Source organism: Coenobita brevimanus, chromosome 23 (genome assembly GCF_032717465.1).
Source record: "Coenobita brevimanus isolate Jiangsu-jjx chromosome 23, ASM3271746v2, whole genome shotgun sequence".
In the NCBI taxonomy this organism is placed as follows: domain Eukaryota; kingdom Metazoa; phylum Arthropoda; class Malacostraca; order Decapoda; family Coenobitidae; genus Coenobita; species Coenobita brevimanus.
Genome location: NC_136976.1, coordinates 42045803 through 42066499, shown reverse-complemented (window position 1 = coordinate 42066499; position 20697 = coordinate 42045803). Strand labels below are relative to the sequence as shown.

The window sequence follows — 20697 nt, the reverse complement described above, 5'->3', positions numbered from 1 at the left end:
GAGGTTAATTGTGCAGCATTCTTCATTTACTTTTTCATTACGAGATATCCCAACGGGTGAGAAAAAAATTCGCCTGGAGGTAGCTGGAATGTATCAGCAAAACACGTGATCGGAATGAAGGTGCTTAACCATTCGCCCTTTGCCCTTGCCACTGGCACACGCCCTGCCCATGCGGTTATCCCCCCTTCACTGCTGCGTGTTTTGGTATCTCGAGTCAATTTTACTCAGGTCAGGAAAGACCTGTCCTACTGGAATAACTACTGAAGATTCACTGAACCTCTCCAGTTCGAAAAGTCACTCCTAACTCTATAAAATAATCTGGTGGTACCAAGAATGTGCGTCATCAGTCTAAACAAATTATCGTTCTATTGCACTTAACCCCTCCACTCCGATGACGTATTATCAACTTTATTCTTGAAATCGTGTAACAGATTTACTGAACATTATGGAGATTTTTCATTTACTCCTTTGCAATACGGGTTTCTCCAAGGCTTAATACAATCGTATGAACGTTGCAAGAAGAAATCAATCGGGTTGAAGTGAATAAAAGTTTCTCTGTCAACTTTATCATCACTAGCATATTCAGCGTTGCTGAGCAGGGACATAAATGCCTAAAAACCCATTTCACGAAGTCACCCTTCAACGTGAGGCACCTGACTTGACAATTTTAGGCGACGTCATTATCAACATCATCTTGACCCGCTTTTCAATTAACTTCATATGGTGGCGTTAACTGTAGTGTTCCATTTCACATAATGCCAGATGAATTTGTTCAACTAGTAGCGAGTCCAAGCACCAGGGAATGTTACTGCATTACATAAATAGTATGAAAATGAAGGGATGGCAGTAACAGAAAAAGTAAAGTAAGGTTAGTGCACTAAAAGGACATACTGTAAATATAAACCCACCCCAATTGTTTAGCGGTATATAATTATCCAGTGCATCGCTGGTTGATAGTTATACCATATTCATGATTATTTGGGGGTGTACTTACGCTTATTTAATTCCTGCACCATGAGTACACACACTGGAGAGAGAGAGAGAGAGAGAGAGAGAGAGAGAGAGAGAGAGAGAGAGAGAGAGAGAGAGAGAGAGAGTTTCCAATCGTTAAGGCTAATAAAATCGTCGGGAGATGGAAACAAGGTGCACTTATGGAGTGCAACACCCGTGCCTTATCATTATATGACCGAACTTTTGATCCTGCTCTTTGACCTTGTGACCATGACCTTTGACTAATTGATCTCAAACTTGAAATGCTTCATCTTTCTACGGCCATTAACCCCTCCTCTAATTTTGGTCTGAACTGGTTTAAGAGTGTACAAACTGACCATGTTCCGGGACCTTGACCTTTGACCTACTTCACTAAATAGAATAATTTCATCTCTGGTTGACCTCACACCAGTCTATCGTTTCATCCAAATTCAGAGTTAAAGGACCGAAAGTCTGACTGTCCTGTGACGCTTACATGTTACCGGGTTTTCTCAGAACTGAATCCTTCCACTCTCTACTGACCTTCTGCCCTTCTGCCGAGTTTGCTCTAAATCGGATTAAAGTTGTAAAAGTAAACGTATTCCCGACCTATAACCTATAACCTTCGAAAAAAAACGTCTATTACGTTTCCCATCCAGTGTAGAATGAAGCCGGTCATTGACAAAAAAAAAAAAAAAAGTAATCTTTAGCCATTAATTTAGAGTATATTGTTTTGAGAAAGAAGGGGAAGCAGAAGATGGAAATGAAGAAGAAGAAGAAGAAGAAGAAGAAGAGGAAGAGGAAGAGGAGGAGGAGGAGGAGGAGGAGGAGGAGAGAAAGAATATGAAGACATCGTTTGTGTTTTGTCAGCGTTAAGTTTCCGGTACGCTGGGATGTTGCTTCAGGTATTGAGATGAATGAGTATTAAAGCTAGATGCTTATAAAAAGTAAATTGCCCTTGCCTCTAGAAATTAAGCAATATTTTTATTTGTTAAAGATTATGGGCGCGTCGGAGCCGTCCCTACACTGAGTACTTAACGTCACTAAACCTTCAATTAATCAGGACATAATGCTAGACTTTTATTATTATTATTATTATTATTATTATTATTATTATTTAGCTAGAAGTGAGTAACAGTACCCTCAGAATGTAACTTTATCACCGTTCACCTACTTATGGTCGGAAAACTCAAGTAAAGGTATTCTGCCCCTGCTGACTTCAGACGATTTCCTTCAGCCGTGAGTGAGTGGCAGGAGCTCCAGAGTGTTAACGTAAACTACCACGCTGTCTTATAAATTTTCCTTTCCATGTTTCAGATATTCACTCAGTCATGTGTAACTTGTATTCGTTTATTTTTTCTTCGTTCCACCTTCCCCTAATCCCCCTAAATCTTTTACATTGTGCATTTATTTACTTTTTGCTTAATCTTATTTTATTTTATTTTTTTTAAGAAGGGTGGAGAAGCGTGTTAAATGCCTGACTGATGCGAGAGACAACGTGGGAGCTGTGTGTGTGTGTGTGTGTGTGTGTGTAATATTGTTGTGTAGTATAGTGGACTGTATGTAGTCTACTGTGATGTAATGTCTAGTATAGTTTAATGAGGTCTAGTGTGTAGTGTACTGTAGTGTAGTGTAGTGTAGTGTATAGTGTAGTGTAGTCTTATGAGGTGTAGTGTGTAGTGTAATTTAATGTGTAGTGAAGTTTTGAGTTATTATAGTGTGTAGTGAACTGTCGTGTGTGGTGTTCAGAAAATCAACTCTTCAACCCGAGGACGTCTACCATGTACTTTACCTTTGCTGTCTTCAGACGCCTTGACTCATCTTAGGGAAGACCTCTGATACTGATAGGATTAATGATAACTGTATCGTATCTCTTCATTTCTAAGTTTTCCAAGAACTGAATAAAATCGCCTGAAAGTGGCAAGAATCAATAAAAGAGACCAATGTACTGAGGTGACGTCCCCTTGAACATGAGGACGCAGTTTTCATTTTCATCTTACCAACTGCGGACGATTTCATTCGATTTGGGACGTCTTTTCGAATTAGTAGGAGTAGATATTGTTCTCATCCAATTTCCTCCTCACTAAGGGAGATCCTTCCTTAGCTGAGTAAAATAAATAAGAGATACTAATTATAAACTAAAAAGAAAAAGACCTTATTGAAGTAATTACCCTCTTCAGTCCAATGGGGTAAGGGGTGATTCATCCTCGCTCCCACCAGACGTTTTTAAGCGACTTCACACTAAGATTTCCCCTCCCCCTCGTAATGAAGAGGTTAATGGGGGGGGTTACATAATTATAAACCCTCCGGTTCTAATTATCTCATGGTGAATCAAATCGTGTGGAAACTGCAAGAAGAAAATAAATGGGTCATCAGACTGAAGTACCTGTGATTACATTATCGCTGTCCCTGTCACGTACACTGGGAATGTGGATGTATGAGAGCGAGTTACATTAATGGCTTTACTATACGTCACTGTAATTTAAAGTAATAATCCAATGTACTTTATGTCGATGTAATTAACTGTAAGTAGCAGTAGCACCCCTCGACCATAATATCTATTAATGGCATGTCGTACCATATCGCACTGTGCTTGTCATTACTCGGCTTGCTTTTTCGTTTCCTAAAGTATTTCATGTACACTAATCCCTTTCGATTCTGTAAGGTCCTTGGAAATTGTATATCTGGTACTTAGAGGCATTTTACTCTGCATAAGCAAGTGCCAAAGTAGTGGAGAGCTTAATAAGGCAGCATATAAATCCTCAGCTCCCAATTTAGATGTCTCCTAAACTCAATAAAATCGCCTGGGTAAAAATTATCTATCTTGTTAAAATGACCTCATCGTATGGAAGTGACTGAGTGGTAAAAAAGTAGGAGTAACATTTCTCTCCTATAAATCTAAACATGGAGTGCTCTGCCTTGCCGCACTGCCTCTGTCGCAATTCATCTTCCTTTTTAGTTTACATGACGCTACTCTTGCTGTAATTCAGGCAATAAACTAATGTATTTTATATGCTATTGTGAGTATAAAGACTGTTTCATTTCATTACGGGGCTAGCTATACAATGAGCAGGGAGTTCTGAAACAATGACGCAATATTTGATGCCCTAACATTCTTTTCGACATTATCTATCTATCTATCTATTGCCAGACGCCTCAATCCCGTTTGGGGTGGCCACAAACAAATCGCCTCCAAGTCGCCCTGTCCCCCGCCATCTCACTGCCCTGCTCTCAACTCACACCCCCCTCTCTCATATTCCTCTCCACCCCATCCCTCCATCTCATCCTCGGCTTCCCCCTCCCTCTTCCCCCCTCCACCTCACTCACATACACTCTCTTCGTCAGTCTTTCACCCTCCATCCTCTCCACATGGCCAAACCACCTCAGTGTGTTCCTCATAACGCTTCCCATCACATCCACATCCACACCACAACGTTCCTTTATATCCTCATTCGTCAGCCTGTCTCTCCATGTGACTCCACAGGCTCCTCTTAAATAACTCATTTCCACTGCTCTCACTCTTGACTTGTGTCCATCCAACAACGTCCAAGCTTCACTTCCGTACGTTAGAGTTGGTATCACAATACTGTCATGTAGTAACTTTTTCACTTCCATGCTCACTTCCCTGTTTCTTATCACTGCTTTCAAAGAACCAGCAACCTTTCTTCCCTGCTGTACCCTTTCACGCACTTCACCCTCCAAACCTCCATCCTTACTCATCACACTACCCAAGTACTTAAACGTACTCACATTTTCCAATTCCTCACCATCCAACCTCGCTGTACATTCACTGACTTCACCTCTCTCAAAGACCATCACTTTACTCTTCCCTACATTCACCTTTAGATTCCGTTTCTTACACACTCTCCCAAACTCATCCACCAAGCCTTGCAGCTCCCCTTCGTCTTCACTCAACAACACAGTATCATCTGCAAACAACAGTACAGGGAGTTTCCAAACACTATCCTCTCTCACCAGGGCCACTCCAACATCCACTACCCTACCTTGTACCTCTTTTATTACCCCATCCGTGTAAAGATTGAACAACCATGGAGACATGCCACATCCCTGTTTCAACCCAACTTTCAAAGAGAAAAATTCACTTAGTTCACCATCCACATGCACTGCAGCCTTCGCACCATCGTACATACTCTTCACAGCATTCAACAACTTCCCATCTACTCCATATATTCTTAACACTTTCCACAGCCCTTGTCTATCCACCCTGTCATAAGCTTTCTCCAAATCCATGAAAACCGCATACAACTTCTTTCCCTTCTCTAGAAACTTTTCCACTAAAGATCTAAGAATGAATATCTGATCTACACAACCTCTTCCCTTCCTAAAGCCTCCCTGTTCTTCTCCAACTAATTTCTCTGTTCTTTCTCTAACTCTGTCAATAAGTATCCTACCATACACTTTTCCTATTATACTAAGAAGACAAATGCCCCTGTGATTACCACACACTTCTTTTTCCCCTTTTCCTTTGTACAAGGGAATAATTATACCTGACTTCCAATCCTCCGGGACTCTACCTTCCTCCCAGGCCAATCTGCACATCTTCCACATCCATTCTACTACTATCTCTCCCCCATGCTTCAGCATTTCACCACACACTCCATCAATTCCTGGGGCTTTCCCCGATTTAACTTTCTTCATTGCTTCCACAACTTCTATCCTACTGATTTCTTCCTGTCTTCTCACCTCCCTTTCGACATTATATAAAAGTATAATATTATGACAAAAGAGTGGATCGATATTCCTGTTCGAAGTTGTACATTTCAATACGTGTTAAGTATGATTAATAAGTTTTTCCCTTAAATCGACCAGTGTTCATGTCTTACCATATTACACTGTCCCTCTCACTACGCAACTTTCATTTTAGTTTCCCCTTCACGTCAGTCTTCTATTCAACCCATCACTGCTCATTTACCGGGGCCTTCACACCTCACCTGTTTACAGAGAGAGAGAGAGAGAGAGAGAGAGAGAGAGAGAGAGAGAGAGAGAGAGATTCTCTATTTTCTTCCGTGTTTTTCCACGCTATACAGTATGTTGACATGATGTAAGATAATGTACAAGTATACAGTGTGTGTGTGTGTGTGTGTGTGAGAGAGAGAGAGAGAGAGAGAGAGAGAGAGAGAGAGAGAGAGAGAGAGAAGGCGTGATGTGAGTATTTTTCATTGTAAACACGACGATCCATAGAGACCCACTCTACTATAGACGCTGATTAGATGACGCTCACCTCAATGGCCAGGAAGACGTGCGTTCAGAGAGATAAGCTGTCCCTTAATTCCCCCCCCCCTCCTCTCTCTCTCTCTCTTTAATATTACGTTATACTTGCTTGTTCCAGGCAATTTTACTCAGTTAAGAAGCTTATCTACATGGACGGGGGTATGACACGACCTTCCTCCTTATCAGCATTATCATTTTCTTTTTCAGTTTTTCTAAATGAGGGCCAGAAGCCAGAAATAGGAGGAAGGAAACAAAAACGATATTCTATTTTTTTTTTACCTTTCTTCTCTTACTTTACCTTACGTTCTTATCTTCCTCTTCTTTCTTTTCTTATTTTTTCTCTCTCTCTCTCTTACCGTCTTTCATCCCTCCCTCCTCATTCATTTTATGTTCCTTTTTTTCTCTTATCTCCTCCCTCTTACTTCTCTTAATTTTACTCAGTCTCTTGCCTTTCTAGAGTGTCCTTATATATTTTTTTTTACCTTCCCTCTCTTATACCCTTCCATTCACTTCCTCTTTCTGTGGCTGCTTTTCTCGTCCTCCTCACCCTTTTGCACTCCTTCCTTCTCTTACCTTCCCCTCACAACTCAACCCTCATTGTGAGTTAGTGACCACAACCTTTCAAGTGCAATCGGATTTTCTTATTCCTTCTTCTCTCTAACCCTTTTACTTCTTTCAGTTTTTTCTTTCCACAAAATGGCCGTTGTATCTATTAAAAATCACTTGCCTATTTAAAGAAGAGTTTACTACTATATTGGCTGACATTCATAAATATATACATACATATTTTAACTTAGAATACACTTAGTTAACTCATTTAGTTCAGTTCTTTCTTCTTATAGTACCTGTCGCCTTCAGGAAACAGTACGAATTTAATGTACTGTGTCCAAAAGGTGACATCCTGCTGGTCTGAATAACTTCTCCTCTGACACTAAAGCATCGTCATATGGAGACCAGTAAAATGCCAGGAACCAGTGTCATAGCGATGTTATGGATCAGTACCCCTTCGTTACATTTATTTTCATTTGATTTACACTACTGTCATATTATTCTAAACTAGTCCTGAAAAGAAAAAAAGCCAGCATCTCCCTTCAACAGGTCAAAGTCATTTCTAAGCCGGAAAGAATCACCTAGACACAGGTAGACAAAACTAAATACTGGTAAAACTAAACTAAATACTGGATTGAGGGGTTTAAGGAAGTGAAACGATATTACGTCCTCCACTTAACCCCTTTTCCGTGTCATTTTCCTCAGTCCACTCCCCTTGTGATAATTTTTTCCTGTTATCTTCACATATTTTCTTTATCCCTCTGTGTATCTTGCAATTACACCCTCTTTTTCTCCTCTTCCTATTGCTCTGTTGTCTCATATTACTAAGCAACACCAGACATTTACTGTAGCTTCCGTAACCCCTTCAGCCCGAGGAAGGGCTTTTTGATATATACTTGTTAATTCCAAACGATCTTTATTTAAACTGAGACAATACTATCGAACTGGAGGGATTAGACAGAACTTTCACTTCCCCTAGCGGTGTTCATTAGACAACTTTCACTTCGTAGCGGTGTTCACCAGTGCGAAGTTGGCCCTGTAAGGTGCACATACACTCCTTTTTCTTTTCTTTTTTTCTTTTTCTTTTTTTAACTCTTTTCTCACGCCTTCATCCCTACTTGCTTCCTCTTCCCTTACTTCTCTTCCCTACTCCCTCCTCTTGTACTCACCTCCAACCTGCAGCGTGAAGTTAGCAGCCGTGCCCCCCAGAGCTGAGTTTGCCCTGCAGGTGTACCGGCCAGAGTCGCTAATATCCAGGCGGCTGAAGGTGAGCTGCTCCCCCACCCGGCTCAGCAGCAGGCCGTCCTGGGGGGGAAAAGAATTGATATAGATGCCTAGTGACTGCACAGGGGGTCATTTCTTAACAGGTGAAAGGTTATAGGGTCACACAGGGGGAGATGAGAGTGACAATTCGTGGTCAGAAAGAGATATTAGAGAAATAGATGGGGTGAAGAAAGAAATATTTGGGTTCACAGATTTGGGCGTCACGAGAGAGAGTTGATGACGAGACAGAAAGCTGGGATTAGAGATAGACATCTGGGGGTTAAGAACAGGTGTTAAAGAAGAGAGATATTTGTGGGTTAAAAGAGAGTTATATTTAGGGGGTTATTCTGAGAGAGAGAGAGAGAGAGAGAGAGAGAGAGAGAGAGAGAGAGAAAGAGAGAGAGAGAGAGAGAGAGAGAGAGAGAGAGAGAGAGAGAAGTGTTATATGGAGTTAAGAAGGGATCAAGAGGAAGGCGAGAGGAGTAAGGAAGCAATGAGAGGAATTAAGAAATGGAAAGAGAGTGTAGAAAAGAGGAATCCTGGCTCGGGAGGGACTGAGAGGGAGGGTAATAAAAGCAGTGAGTGAGGAATGAATGGAAGGAAATGGAGATACGAAGGGAGGTGAGAGGAGTGAGTGAGAAGTGAGAGACGAAATTGAGGTTAGGAAAGGAAATGAGAGAGAGACGAAATACTGGAGAATAATAAAGGACTGATATTGGGAGATATGTGAGGAATACGAGGTCTGGGAAGGGGATGAGAGAGAAGTTTGGGTTTTCAGAGGGAAATGAGAAAAAACTACAGTATTAAATAGACGTTGAAATGTGAGGGAAATGGTGGTACTGAGAAGGATGAAAGGAGGGGAGGGGAGGCAAAGGGATGTTTGAAAAAATTCCAAAGACCGATGGAAAGCGATGAAAATAAATAATAAATACATAAATGAGTAAAAGAAGAGGAGTGAAAGGAATGAGCAAGAGAGGGTGAGCTCCATTATGTGCGACGAAGAGGGATTTGGACTGGGGAAAATAGGAAAGGCTTATGTAAAGGAAAAGGAAAGGGTTGAATATGGGACTCAGAGGGCGTATGAAGAGGGCGTATTGTGAGGAGGCGTGAGAAGAGGGAGGGAAGTGTGTGTGGTTTATAAAAAGAGGGAGAAGTACGGGGTGTTCATAGAGTTGCTGGGTTCAAAAGGTTTATTTCGTGTATATGGCTGAACATATTTTGGGGCTGCGTTTTTCTCATGCGTCGAAATATTTGTGGAAGTTGTTTTTAAAGGTGGATTCAATCTGCAGTGTCGCATCCGGATATATTTAGCAGTTATCTGTTTTTAAATCCAGCAGGAACTTGTGGACACCTTGTATTATGAAGGTTTGAGAGGGAAGAGGTATAGGCCTAGAGCCAGAGAAAGGGGGATGAAATTGGTATTTGTTGGTAGCATTGTCAGATGGTATGAGGACTAAGATTAACCCATACACCTAATAACATGACAAATGGTTCATCTAAATTCCATACGTTCTCTCTTTCATCGGTAAATATTTTCCCTATTCTCTCTCATCTTTTCACCCTTCCTCTATTCATCCTACTCAACAGCTTGGCATTACTAGTCCAGGGTTTAAGAAAAGTAATTGCGCAGCAGTATACACACACACACACACACACACACACACACACACACACACACACACACACAAATCGTATTAGCACACTACAGATTACTACAGTCTGTAACTAGAAAGCCTTCAGAGAGCGCATACCTCCGCTAGTGCCATTGCCATTAAAAAGGATCCGGATCCGCATCCGGATCCGTGGAGATGTTGTGTGGAATACGTAGGGTCCGGATCCGCCCCCCAGTTTACTAAACTGTTTCTGGACCCATTACCCACTCCTCTACAAAATTTTATTGAAGTTCGTTGAAAACTTTTGGAAACATTGTGCGGGATACATAGGATCCGGATCCGCCCCAAAATTAAATCAATTCTTTTCTGGCCCACTGCCCACCCTTCCACAAAATTTCACTGAAATTACTTGAGAACTTTTGGAGATATTGTGAGGGATACTCCGGATTCGGATCCGCCCCAAAATTGAATCAATTCTCTCTTGGCCCATGGCCCACCCTTCCACAAAATTTCATTGAAATTCATCAAGAACCTTTAGAGATGTCGTGTGGACAAACAAACAAACAAACATAAATGAATACATGATCTCCTCCAACTTCGTTGGCAGAGGTAATAATAAGACGACTGAATTGAGCCCACAAATATAGAAACCAAGAAATATAAGTACAGTACAACAAATCAAAAACCATATGATTATGACAGGAAAACAGTTCATTGCTTCAGCACAGCATCCATCCCAGCCTTATAACTTCATGTTCTATCACCTTCCCACACAAAGACACTGAAACAAACAACTTCTCAACACTACACAAAATGCCTCAAGAACACCCCTCCTCCACTGCCCAACGCTACGCTTCACAAATATATACATGAACACAGCCACCACAGTCATACAAAACCTACATCCAAACGGCATCGTTCCTGATTCACTGCAAAATTTTCACCTCGCAGAAGCTTCCGTTCCCTTGGACACAAGTTCTCCCAGTCAGATTACGATTATGGCCATCATTCTTCCCTGTTTAGTACTAACACAACATAAACTCATGAACAATCTAATATACCCGCACTGTAGTGAAGCCATCCACGCCACAACACACTCATCTTGCGCACCTTCCTCTCAAGCAAAGGCAATCCTTCAGTAAGACAAAATTCTCTAGGAGCTTCCGGCTAGAAGTGGTCGGTTTCCTGCTCTCCATCAGTTCCATGTCCAAATGAGTTGAGGACAACAACAGGAACAACAACAAAAACAGCTCCTCTTTACATCCTAGTCCCTGCCGATAGTTCATAGGCTCTTCTCTGTTTCATTTGTTAATCCACCTTGCCTGCACACGTACCTTATACCACGTGACTGTAGGTGTGGGCAGTCCCCGTGCTCGACATGTGAGTGTGAGAGGCTCCCCACGACGTCGCTGTAGAGGTCCTTCTGGCCACACCTCTGTCAACTGCGGCTCCATAAGGTCACCACTTGGTTCACCTTGTCCTAGGGGGAAAAAGAGATGGAGGGAGGGTTACTATCGTAGGAGTAGAAGGGAGGGTTACTACAGCAGAAGTTAAAGGCAGTGTGACAACTGCAGTTGAAGGGAGGGTGATTACAGCAAGAGTTAATGGGAGATGGTGGTCAGGTGGATTGACAAGTGAACTACTGCTGTAAAAAAGTATGACCCTTGCCAGAGAATGGAGCAGAAAACAGTTTGTTTGTTGAATATCGTTTAGCCGACTTTATTATTCTCTTGTAAGACCCATCAAAATGTCGTTAGAACCATTATAAAAGTCCTGCATGGTGGGTCTTTAGAATCCAGACGTGACACGCAAGACTACTGCTGTGCCTTAGAGAATGGACTGCCTAATGCCCTGAGTCTGAAAAAAAAAAAAAATGTGACTAAAACAGAAGTTAAGGGATGATGAGCAGAAGCTGAGAGGAAGTCGTCAGTAATGTGGGAATAGTACCGACCGAGTGCAATAACACCGCTGAGTGAGAGCAGTGAGAGAGGTGTAATGAGAGAATAAAGGGACAGCACCAGATAACGACCTGAGAGGGAGGGATGAGATACAGACAGTAGGTATATTGGATGTAAGGAATGTGAATAGGTATGTGTGGTATGGAACAGTGGCTGGAATCGTGACAATGCTATGGTAGTGGTGAGGACTATATCATCTGTATCTGTTATAGGATAAGTTGGAATAAAAAACTTTGAAAAATAAATGAGTTTACTGGTTCAAATGTCATTATTTTTTTATTCGCTGGAGGTTTTACTGAACTGGGATGAATATATCTGCGCATTATGGGAAGGACAGGTTAAATGTTCAAACTATTGTGTAGTTAAAAACATCTATTTTCAATGGCAGAAGTGATTAGTGACTGTAGGCTCACATTGCGTTAGTTAGTGTATCATTCCTTTCCAGTAAATCAGAATTCCATAATTAAATATACCAGGGTGGTTGGACTATCCATTAACCATGCCTGATACTCCTCAACTCCAGGGTTTGTCTTATGGATAACTTGAAACAAGGTGAATGAAACGCCAAGAACTCTGGCCCCGACCTGTGGATGCAAAAGTGATGCTCGGTGTGCCTCCACTAAGCCTTGTGCACAGACTCGCCATGCAACTTCCATGGCAGGGTTCATTGTGAGTTGAAATGAGTCTAAATATAAACTATGTCGACCCTATATGACCTTGACCTTTGACTCCCTGACCTTGGTGACCTAATCATTTCATCATCCCTTCATTCTGTATCACTGACAAAAGTTTGGGCGAAACCCATCAAGGGGTTCAGGAAATATCGCATCAACATCCATACGACCTTGACCTTTGACCCCTTGACCTTGCTGACCTAATCAGCTATCGTCCCTTCCATCTGTATCACTGAAAAAAGTTTGGCAGAAATCCACCGAGAGGTTCAGGAGTTATCGCGGCCACAACCATCTGACCTTGACCTTTGACCCCTTGACCTTCCTGGCCTAATCAGTAGATCATCCTTCATACCGTATCACTGACTAAAGTTTGGTCAGAATCAATCATGGGGTTCAAAAGATATCGCGCCCACACCAATATGTCCTTGACCTTTGACCCATATGACCTTGACCTTTGACCTCGACCTTGCTGACCTAATTAGTTCATCATCCCTTCATACTGTACTGCTGACAAAAGTTTTGTCGAAATCCGTTAAGGGGTTCAGGAGATATCGTGCCCCCATCCATATGACCTTGACCTTTGATCCCTTGACCTTGTGACCAAATTAATTCATCGTCCCTTCATACATTATCATTGATAACAACTTGGACAAAACCCATCACGCAGTTCAGCAGATATCTTGCCCACAAGGATGGGGGAGGTGGTGGCCGTTGGTCGAGAGGTGGCTAACAGTCCTGAAGGACCCAGGTTCGAATCTCGGCTGGGGCAGGAAACAGTTTAAGGATTTTAATTTCATTAGAGGAAACTTCACTGATCTACCTGAAGACCCGTCGACATGTAAAATACCAGAACACCAGTCCTGTATGAGATAGCCCTAGTAAGTATTCAACATGGAAGGTGGGTGTTTGCACCAAAGTGGTGAGACATATAGATGTATGGTATGTAGGAGGACAACTAGGCCTTGGGAACAGGCTGTGAAGCTTATGCCCAAAGTCGGACAAATATATATTTTTTTTAAGCTAACCCCATATGACCTTGACCTTTGATCCTTTGATCTAGCTGACCTAACCAGTTCATCATCTAGTACTGCATCGCTGCTTTGCTAGAAATCCATCAATGAGTTCAGGGTATTAAGCCCGCAACAGTGTTACGGACGCACGTATCCATACACGGACGGACGGACAGAACAACAAGGTAATGCCTCCCTCCACCACGGGTGGGCGGAGGCATAATAAATGAAACTAGATTCCCAAATATTTACAGTACTGTGCTTGCACGACATCCCTTCAGAGTCTTAAACAGAAAGCTGATAAGCTGATTCTAAGTTTGTTGAACGGAACACCATAACGGCTATTTCAATGTTATTACATAGTTATTCGATTTTTTTTTTTTTTTTTTCACGAACTTGGGTTTTATGTTCGCTACAAAACATCTGTTTACCTTTAATACAAGGAATTCTCATTATTCTGCTCAGGCCATAGATATTACACTCATCACCTCAGCCATAGAAAAGTTGATTTTACTGGATAACTTCCTGTTTAGATCAAACATATTATGAAGGTACATTTTGACAAGTGCTCTCTGCCCGATGAGCCTGTTCATGGGAAGAAAAAAGGTAATGTCTATCGTGAATGAAGAGGGACAACTTCTCAAAGAGCTAAATGTTTTCCTCTTAGACTTCTATTTCGGATATATTTCTGAAACACACACACACACACACACACACACACACACACACACACACACACACACATACTATATATATATATATATGTGTGTGTGTGTGTGGCTGTGTGTGTGTGTGTGTGTGTGTGTGTGTGTGTGTGTGTGTGTGTGTGTGTGTAAATTTGGATTCTGACAAAATATTGATGAAATGGAAGGTTATCTAGTAAACTGCAGAGCAGCAAAAGAACCCCGGGAGAGTTTCAGCAGTACTACATGAAGTCTTCTGGTTTATTGAGCTTTAAAAATTTCCACAGCTGTCAAGAAGACCCAAGAGATCCATATACCATTTGAAACCATACACATACAGTCAATCCTTCTGTAACACGCGGTTGAGTAAAACGTTTTTGTTCTAACACGGTCAGAATAATGCGAAAGGTCATAATCAACACGGGGTAAATCTCGAGCTTAAGCTCCAAGTGTCAGCTGGCTGGGCGTTGCAATTTGAAAGTCGCGCGCGGTGTCGTCACCCGCCAGACTCGCCATGATTGGCCGGTTAACATCCGGGTACATCCACCTCCGATGACAAGGGTAAATCCGGGAAGAAGGAAGTGCAGGGGCAGCAACATCTCAACAATGACAACAACTTTGTGGGTGGGGAGCGGGGAAGGGGGGGGGGAGGAGTGCCGGAGAGCCACACATCAACAACACACAGGCACCCAGCCTAACTCTTGCTATTTATTGTGTAGGATTGTGACGCAGCATTTCCAATTTTCCTACTGGACTGTAATTATTGACACGATCCGTTGTTATTTTTTTATAGCTTAGCGTATGTACTGGGCTTTTTAAAATGATGGCTTTTAAAAATGTTCGTAAATAGAAGGCTCTATTATTGTTTTTCATACGGTATGTATCTTAGATTTTACTGAATATGATGCGATCTGATTTAATCACCAAGCGCTATCTTGCTAAACTGTTTCATATTTTAATGGATATTTCCTCTGTGATGTATATAAAGAACTACTTTATGCATAGTTGTGTCACGATTGTCGAACCCACCGTAATTATAGAATGCTCTTAATGCATGATACTGTTTTGGCACAAGTTTTACGTAATGCGCATTTTATTTTGCACGCTGTGAGTAGGTTATAATCAATGGGAGGTCTGGGGAACGAAGCCCCTCAGTTAGCTTTCAATGACTATAGTTAGGCTTCAACTGCTATTTATGGTTTTAAATTGTATACATTTTAGTTTGTTTGGTGTGTTGACATTATGTCCAGTAGGAGAGAACGGCAGTAGCCACACTATCAGCAGCGGTGAGGTGGCTTTCTGGAATATCAAAAGTTGGCATATTTCGTTTGTTCTCCAATATTTTTTGATCGATGATCAAATGGTAATTACTTTTTTTTTTTTTTTTTTTAATGTGACCGACTCTGGGCATAGGCTTCACAGCCTCCTACGTACCGTACACCTCTACATGTCACCACTTCGGCGCTAGCACCCACCGTCCATACTGAATACATGCTAGGGCTGTCTCATACAGGACTGGTGCATTGGTATTAGCGGGGGTATTTTTACGACATGTCGGCGGGTCTTCTGGTAAATGAGTAAAGTCTGCTTTACTGATTTCAAATCCTTAAACTGTTCCCTGCCCCCAGCGGGATTTGAACCCGGGTCCGTTAGGACTGTAGGCCAACTCTCTACCAACTGAGCTACCTAAGATGTATCTAATGCTAAAATTATTTTCCCAGACAGTGTAGATCTATAACAAAACAGCACGAATTGCTGAATCACTGTTGTTTGTAGATGCCCTTTTGTTTTTTGTATCTGGTATTTTAATATCATATATGATCATAATTACAATAGGTATATCACTTTCAATGTTTTACCTGATGGTGGGTATAAGGAGGGGGTAATTTATGTGGGGTAGGGTGGTAAAAAGGAGTAAAAGTGAGAGTTTTGGAAAGTGACCGGACCACATTGTCCCATTATACATGCAAAGATATTGTTTGAGTGACGCAGGTTTGAGTATCACGGTACTTGTCCAGGCCATTTTGTCCGTGTTGCTTGAAAATTGATATATTCTGTATATATTACACACACACACACACACACACACACACACACACACACACACACACATATATATATATATATATATATATATATATATATATATATATATATATATATATATATACTAGGCTGCTTCCCCCACGGAAAGGGAGGTAGCCGAGACAGGACGACACACTCCCCATTTACCCATCCATTCAAATATTCATTCGCATCTTAGCCCCAAAGGGAAGAAGGGACAGAACCTCACCGCACCACACCGCACAAGGGTCAACTGCGCAGTGCAATCAGTGACATCCGCAGCAGGGCCTGACAGCAGACCTGGTTTACCCCTGCCACATCATAACAGACCCATCCCCTTACCCGCACCTGACCTGACTAGCTGATCAGACCAAATGCGGGAGAATATCCCCTCATGGCTGCGTCATCATTTATTCATTCACAATTTCTCTCCATTTATTTCTGTCACGCACAGCCACTCTTCCTTGCTCAACAGACATCTCTCTTGCATCCAGCGCTCTCTTCACACTGTCCATGCATCCTATTCGTGGTCTCCCTCTCAGCCTTACACCTCCCACATCAGATTTAGTTATTTTTTTCACCATTCTCTCATTATCCATTCTCTCCATATGCCCAAACCATCGCAACACCCTCTGCTGAAATCTACCAGCCATCTCCCGGACAACTCCAGTTCTCCTTCGCAGTTCATCATTTCGCATTCGATCCATACTCGTCACTCCACACATACTCCTCAGACACCTCATCTCCATTACATTCAAACTTTTTCCTCTCTGCTACACCCATATTCCATGTTTCAGCCCCGTATAACGCAGTCAGTACAACAACACCCTCATACAGCCTTCTCTTTACATCCATTCTAAGCGAACGACATCTAAACACTTTTCATTCCTCCCAGCACCTTACCTACTTCATTCATTCTAAACTTCACTTCTGCATCTATTCTTCCATCCACAGCAACGTGTGATCCTAAATATGTAAAACACTCTACCTCCTCAAGCAACTCACCATTTAAAACTATATTCACCCCCCTACCATCTAACAACCTCGTACACTTCATCACGTTACTCTTATTCTCATTTACTTTCAATTTCCTCCTTTCACACACCCTTCCAAACTCCTCTACCAACTGTCTCAGTCTCTCCTCTGAATCAGCCACCAGTGCAGTATCATCTGCAAACAGCAGCTGCTTCAGATTCCACTCTCCACCATCAACATTCACCAGACTCAGACTTTCATCTAAAACTCTTGCATTCACCTCCCTTACAACACCATCCATATATATATTAAACAACCAAGGCGACATCACACATCCCTGTCGCAGCCCCACTCTCACGGAAAACCAATCACTCACAGCATTTCCCACTCTTACACACGCTCTACAATTTACATAAAAACTTTTCACCCCTTTTAGTAACCTACCATCAAGTCCATACAATCTTAAAACAGTCCACAAAGCCTCCCTATCAATTCTATCATACGCTTTCTCTAAATCCATGAATGTCCAAAACACATCCTTGCCTTTCGCTAAATACTTTTCACACACTTGTCTCACAGCGAACACCTGATCCACGCATCCCCTCCCTCTCCTAAAGCCACACTGCTCATCACCAATCACTACCTCTGTACCCTCTCTAACTCTCATAATTAACACTCTACCATACACCTTACCTGCAACACTCAACAGACTTATACCACTAAAGCTAGTACATTCATACTTATCACCCGTGCCTTTATACAACAGGACCACACAAGCACTTGCCCAGTCAACTGGCACCATACCTTTCACAAAGCAGACATTCAACAGTCTTACTAACCAGTCAACAGTAGTCACTCCACCACCCTTCAGGCATTCCACAGCACACCCATCCATACCTGCAGCTTTCCCTGTTTTCATTCCTTTACTGCCTTCTCCACTTCCTAATTCGTGATCAAAGAATCATTCAACTCTACCAACACATTTATTCCTTGCACCCTCCCATCTGCCACAATCTCAGCCACCCTTTCCTCCTCTACATTTAACAATCTTTCAAAACACTCTGCCCATCTCTTCCTTACTGCATCCATCTCATTTAACTTCCTTCCATCCTCTGCTTTTACTCGCTCTTCCTTCCCAGACTCTCCGTTTCGCACCCTTTTCACCTCCTTCCAGAACATTTTCTTATTCTGTTGAAAATTCTCAGCTAGCCGCCTACCTCACCTCTCATCTGCTGCCACTTTAGCGTCAAGCAAAGCCCTTCTTGCCCTATTCCTCTTTTCCTTATACCTCTCATATGACACCTCATCCTTTCTCTGCAGCCACACTTCATATGCACATCTCTTCTTAGCCACAGCCATACTTACTTCCTCGCACCACCATTCACTTCCTTTTCTTACACCACCACCCACACGTCTCACACCACACACCTCTTTTGCATGCCCCACCACAGCACTCTTAAACAACTGCCATTCCTCCTCCACACTGCCATTTCCCTGATTTTTCACTGCGTTCCACTCATCTTTCAATTTCTCCTGATACTCTATCATTTTCTCTCTTTTATCCAACTCACTCACTTTCAAAACCTCCCTGCCACACCTAACCCTCCTAGCTCTCACCCATCTCTTACCTACTCTTAACTTTCCCTCCACCATGTAGTGGTCAGACATACCTCCACCCTCCCCTCTCAGAACTCTCACATCCAACAATCTTCCTATTACATTCCTAGACACAACCACATAGTCCATCAATGCTTTATCCACAACCATTCCACCCTCCTGTCTCACCCATGTATACATATATATATATATATATATATATATATATATATATATATATATATATATATCTTTCCTCTCGAACTGCGTATTTCCAATTACCATCTCTCAATCAACACACATCCCTATCATTCGTTCCCCATTTTCATTTCTTCCAGGCACACCATGCATACCAACTACACCTTCAACTGCTACATTTCCCACTCTAGCATTCAGATCTCCCATCACTACCACATTCACATTCGCTCCAAAACTCTGCAGACACTCATCAACATCATTCCAGAAAGACTCCCTCTCTTCTTCATCCCTTTCACTACTAGGCCCATATGCACTCACAAACACCCACAACTCACGTTCAAATATCGCTTTCACCCACATCAGTCTCGATGACACCTCCTTCCATTTAATCACACATTGCTGTACTTCCGGACTCACCAACAAGGCCACACTTTCTCTTGCCCTTCCTCTATCAACACCTGACAATCTTCCATTCACACTTCCAAACATAGACTCACCCTTCCCTTTCATCTTCGTTTCACTCAAAGCTAACACATCCAACTTTCTTCTCACAAACATTCTCCCAATCTCCTCCCTTTTAGCCTCAATCGTACTACATCCACGCACATACATAGACCCAATCTTCAGTGTACGGGGATAACTCAATCCCCCATCCCTTTCTCTGGCCTGTCTCTTTTTAGGAACTAAAAAACAGAGGAGGGGATCCCAGTCCCCTCACCCCGCCCCTTTTAGTCGCCTTTTACGACACGCAGGGAATACGGTGGCAGTATTCTTCCTAACACAACCTGGCCGCAGAGTAGTAGTACCACCCGATAGTGCAGCCAGATTATATATATATATATATATATTGTTACATAGCCTATGATTTCATCATCCTTTGTGTAATTTTAACGCACAGTATGCTGCATGTTTGATCATGAGCGTGTTCTGCCTCAGCCCCCCCCTTCTACCGTTATAGTAGAGTAAGTCGTTCTCTCTGTTATTCAGAGCGGGATTTTCAGCTCTTTGTCCCCATGGCTTCATTTGCGCGTCCTTCTTACAAGTTGTATCAAGCTCTCCTGGCCCCTATATAATGAGCTCAGTCTCTGCATCATGGCCACTTAGATCTGCTCCTCATTTTGTTCACATCTCTGTCCTCCCCTGTACAGATATTATTATTGTGAGTGCTCAAGAAATCTCCAAACATCTAGCAGCTGTGTGTAATTTGAGTATAACTGTTATTGCATTTTTTCTTGTACTGTATAGCATCAGTTTAATTTGTAGGCCTAGTGAAGTTTTTGTAATTCATGTAAGGTTCTTTATGTCAGTCATTTTTGATAATAGTTTGTATCTGTAATTATTTATCTTGCATTAACTGAGCATTACTCAGTGTTTTTCATTTTATCAGGGCTGACTTAGATAAATTTACTCTTGCTAATTTCGTGTTAATAGAGGCTATTGCAGTTAACCATATATTTAACCTGTTTTTTGCCATTACATTATCCTTATGAGTCCTGAATGTTTTGTTGTTAGTTTGAGCATTAAACTTTAACTTGTAATTTTACCTAACTCTTTTGTTTTGAACCTGGAACTTTACAGGACAGTAGTGACTCTTAGTATTCTCACTTAAAGTGTACGTTATCTTTCTCTGTTCCGTAACATAAATTTGGCGACCTCTTATCAGGATATTCAGGATATTATCATAAGGATATTGCTTGATATTTTGTGACTGTTACTTATTAATTATGTCTACTATTACTACACTTGATGAAGCCAAAGATTTTTTGTCAAATGTGCAAACAGTGTGTGATATAGAAAACAGAACAAAGAATGAACTTAAGCTTGTTGCTCAACAATTGGGAATTGCTGTTCGCTCTCATCATTCTAAAGATCAAATTGTTGACATGATTAATGAAAGCTTGTTTAATGTAACT

General features: G+C 41.8%; 1 protein-coding gene across 1 annotated transcript in view; it reads right to left on the bottom strand.

Moving 5' to 3' along the window:
- The window catches only part of LOC145392850 (fibroblast growth factor receptor-like 1), a 210090-nt gene that overhangs the window by 104247 nt on the left and 85146 nt on the right, over positions 1-20697 (bottom strand). Inside the window, exons 4-5 of the mRNA XM_080267136.1 lie at positions 10961-11106; positions 7920-8055 (exon numbers count right to left, since the gene is read on the bottom strand). Coding sequence (XP_080123262.1) covers positions 7920-8055; positions 10961-11106 — 282 coding nt within the window. The remainder of the gene's footprint in view (positions 1-7919; positions 8056-10960; positions 11107-20697) is intronic.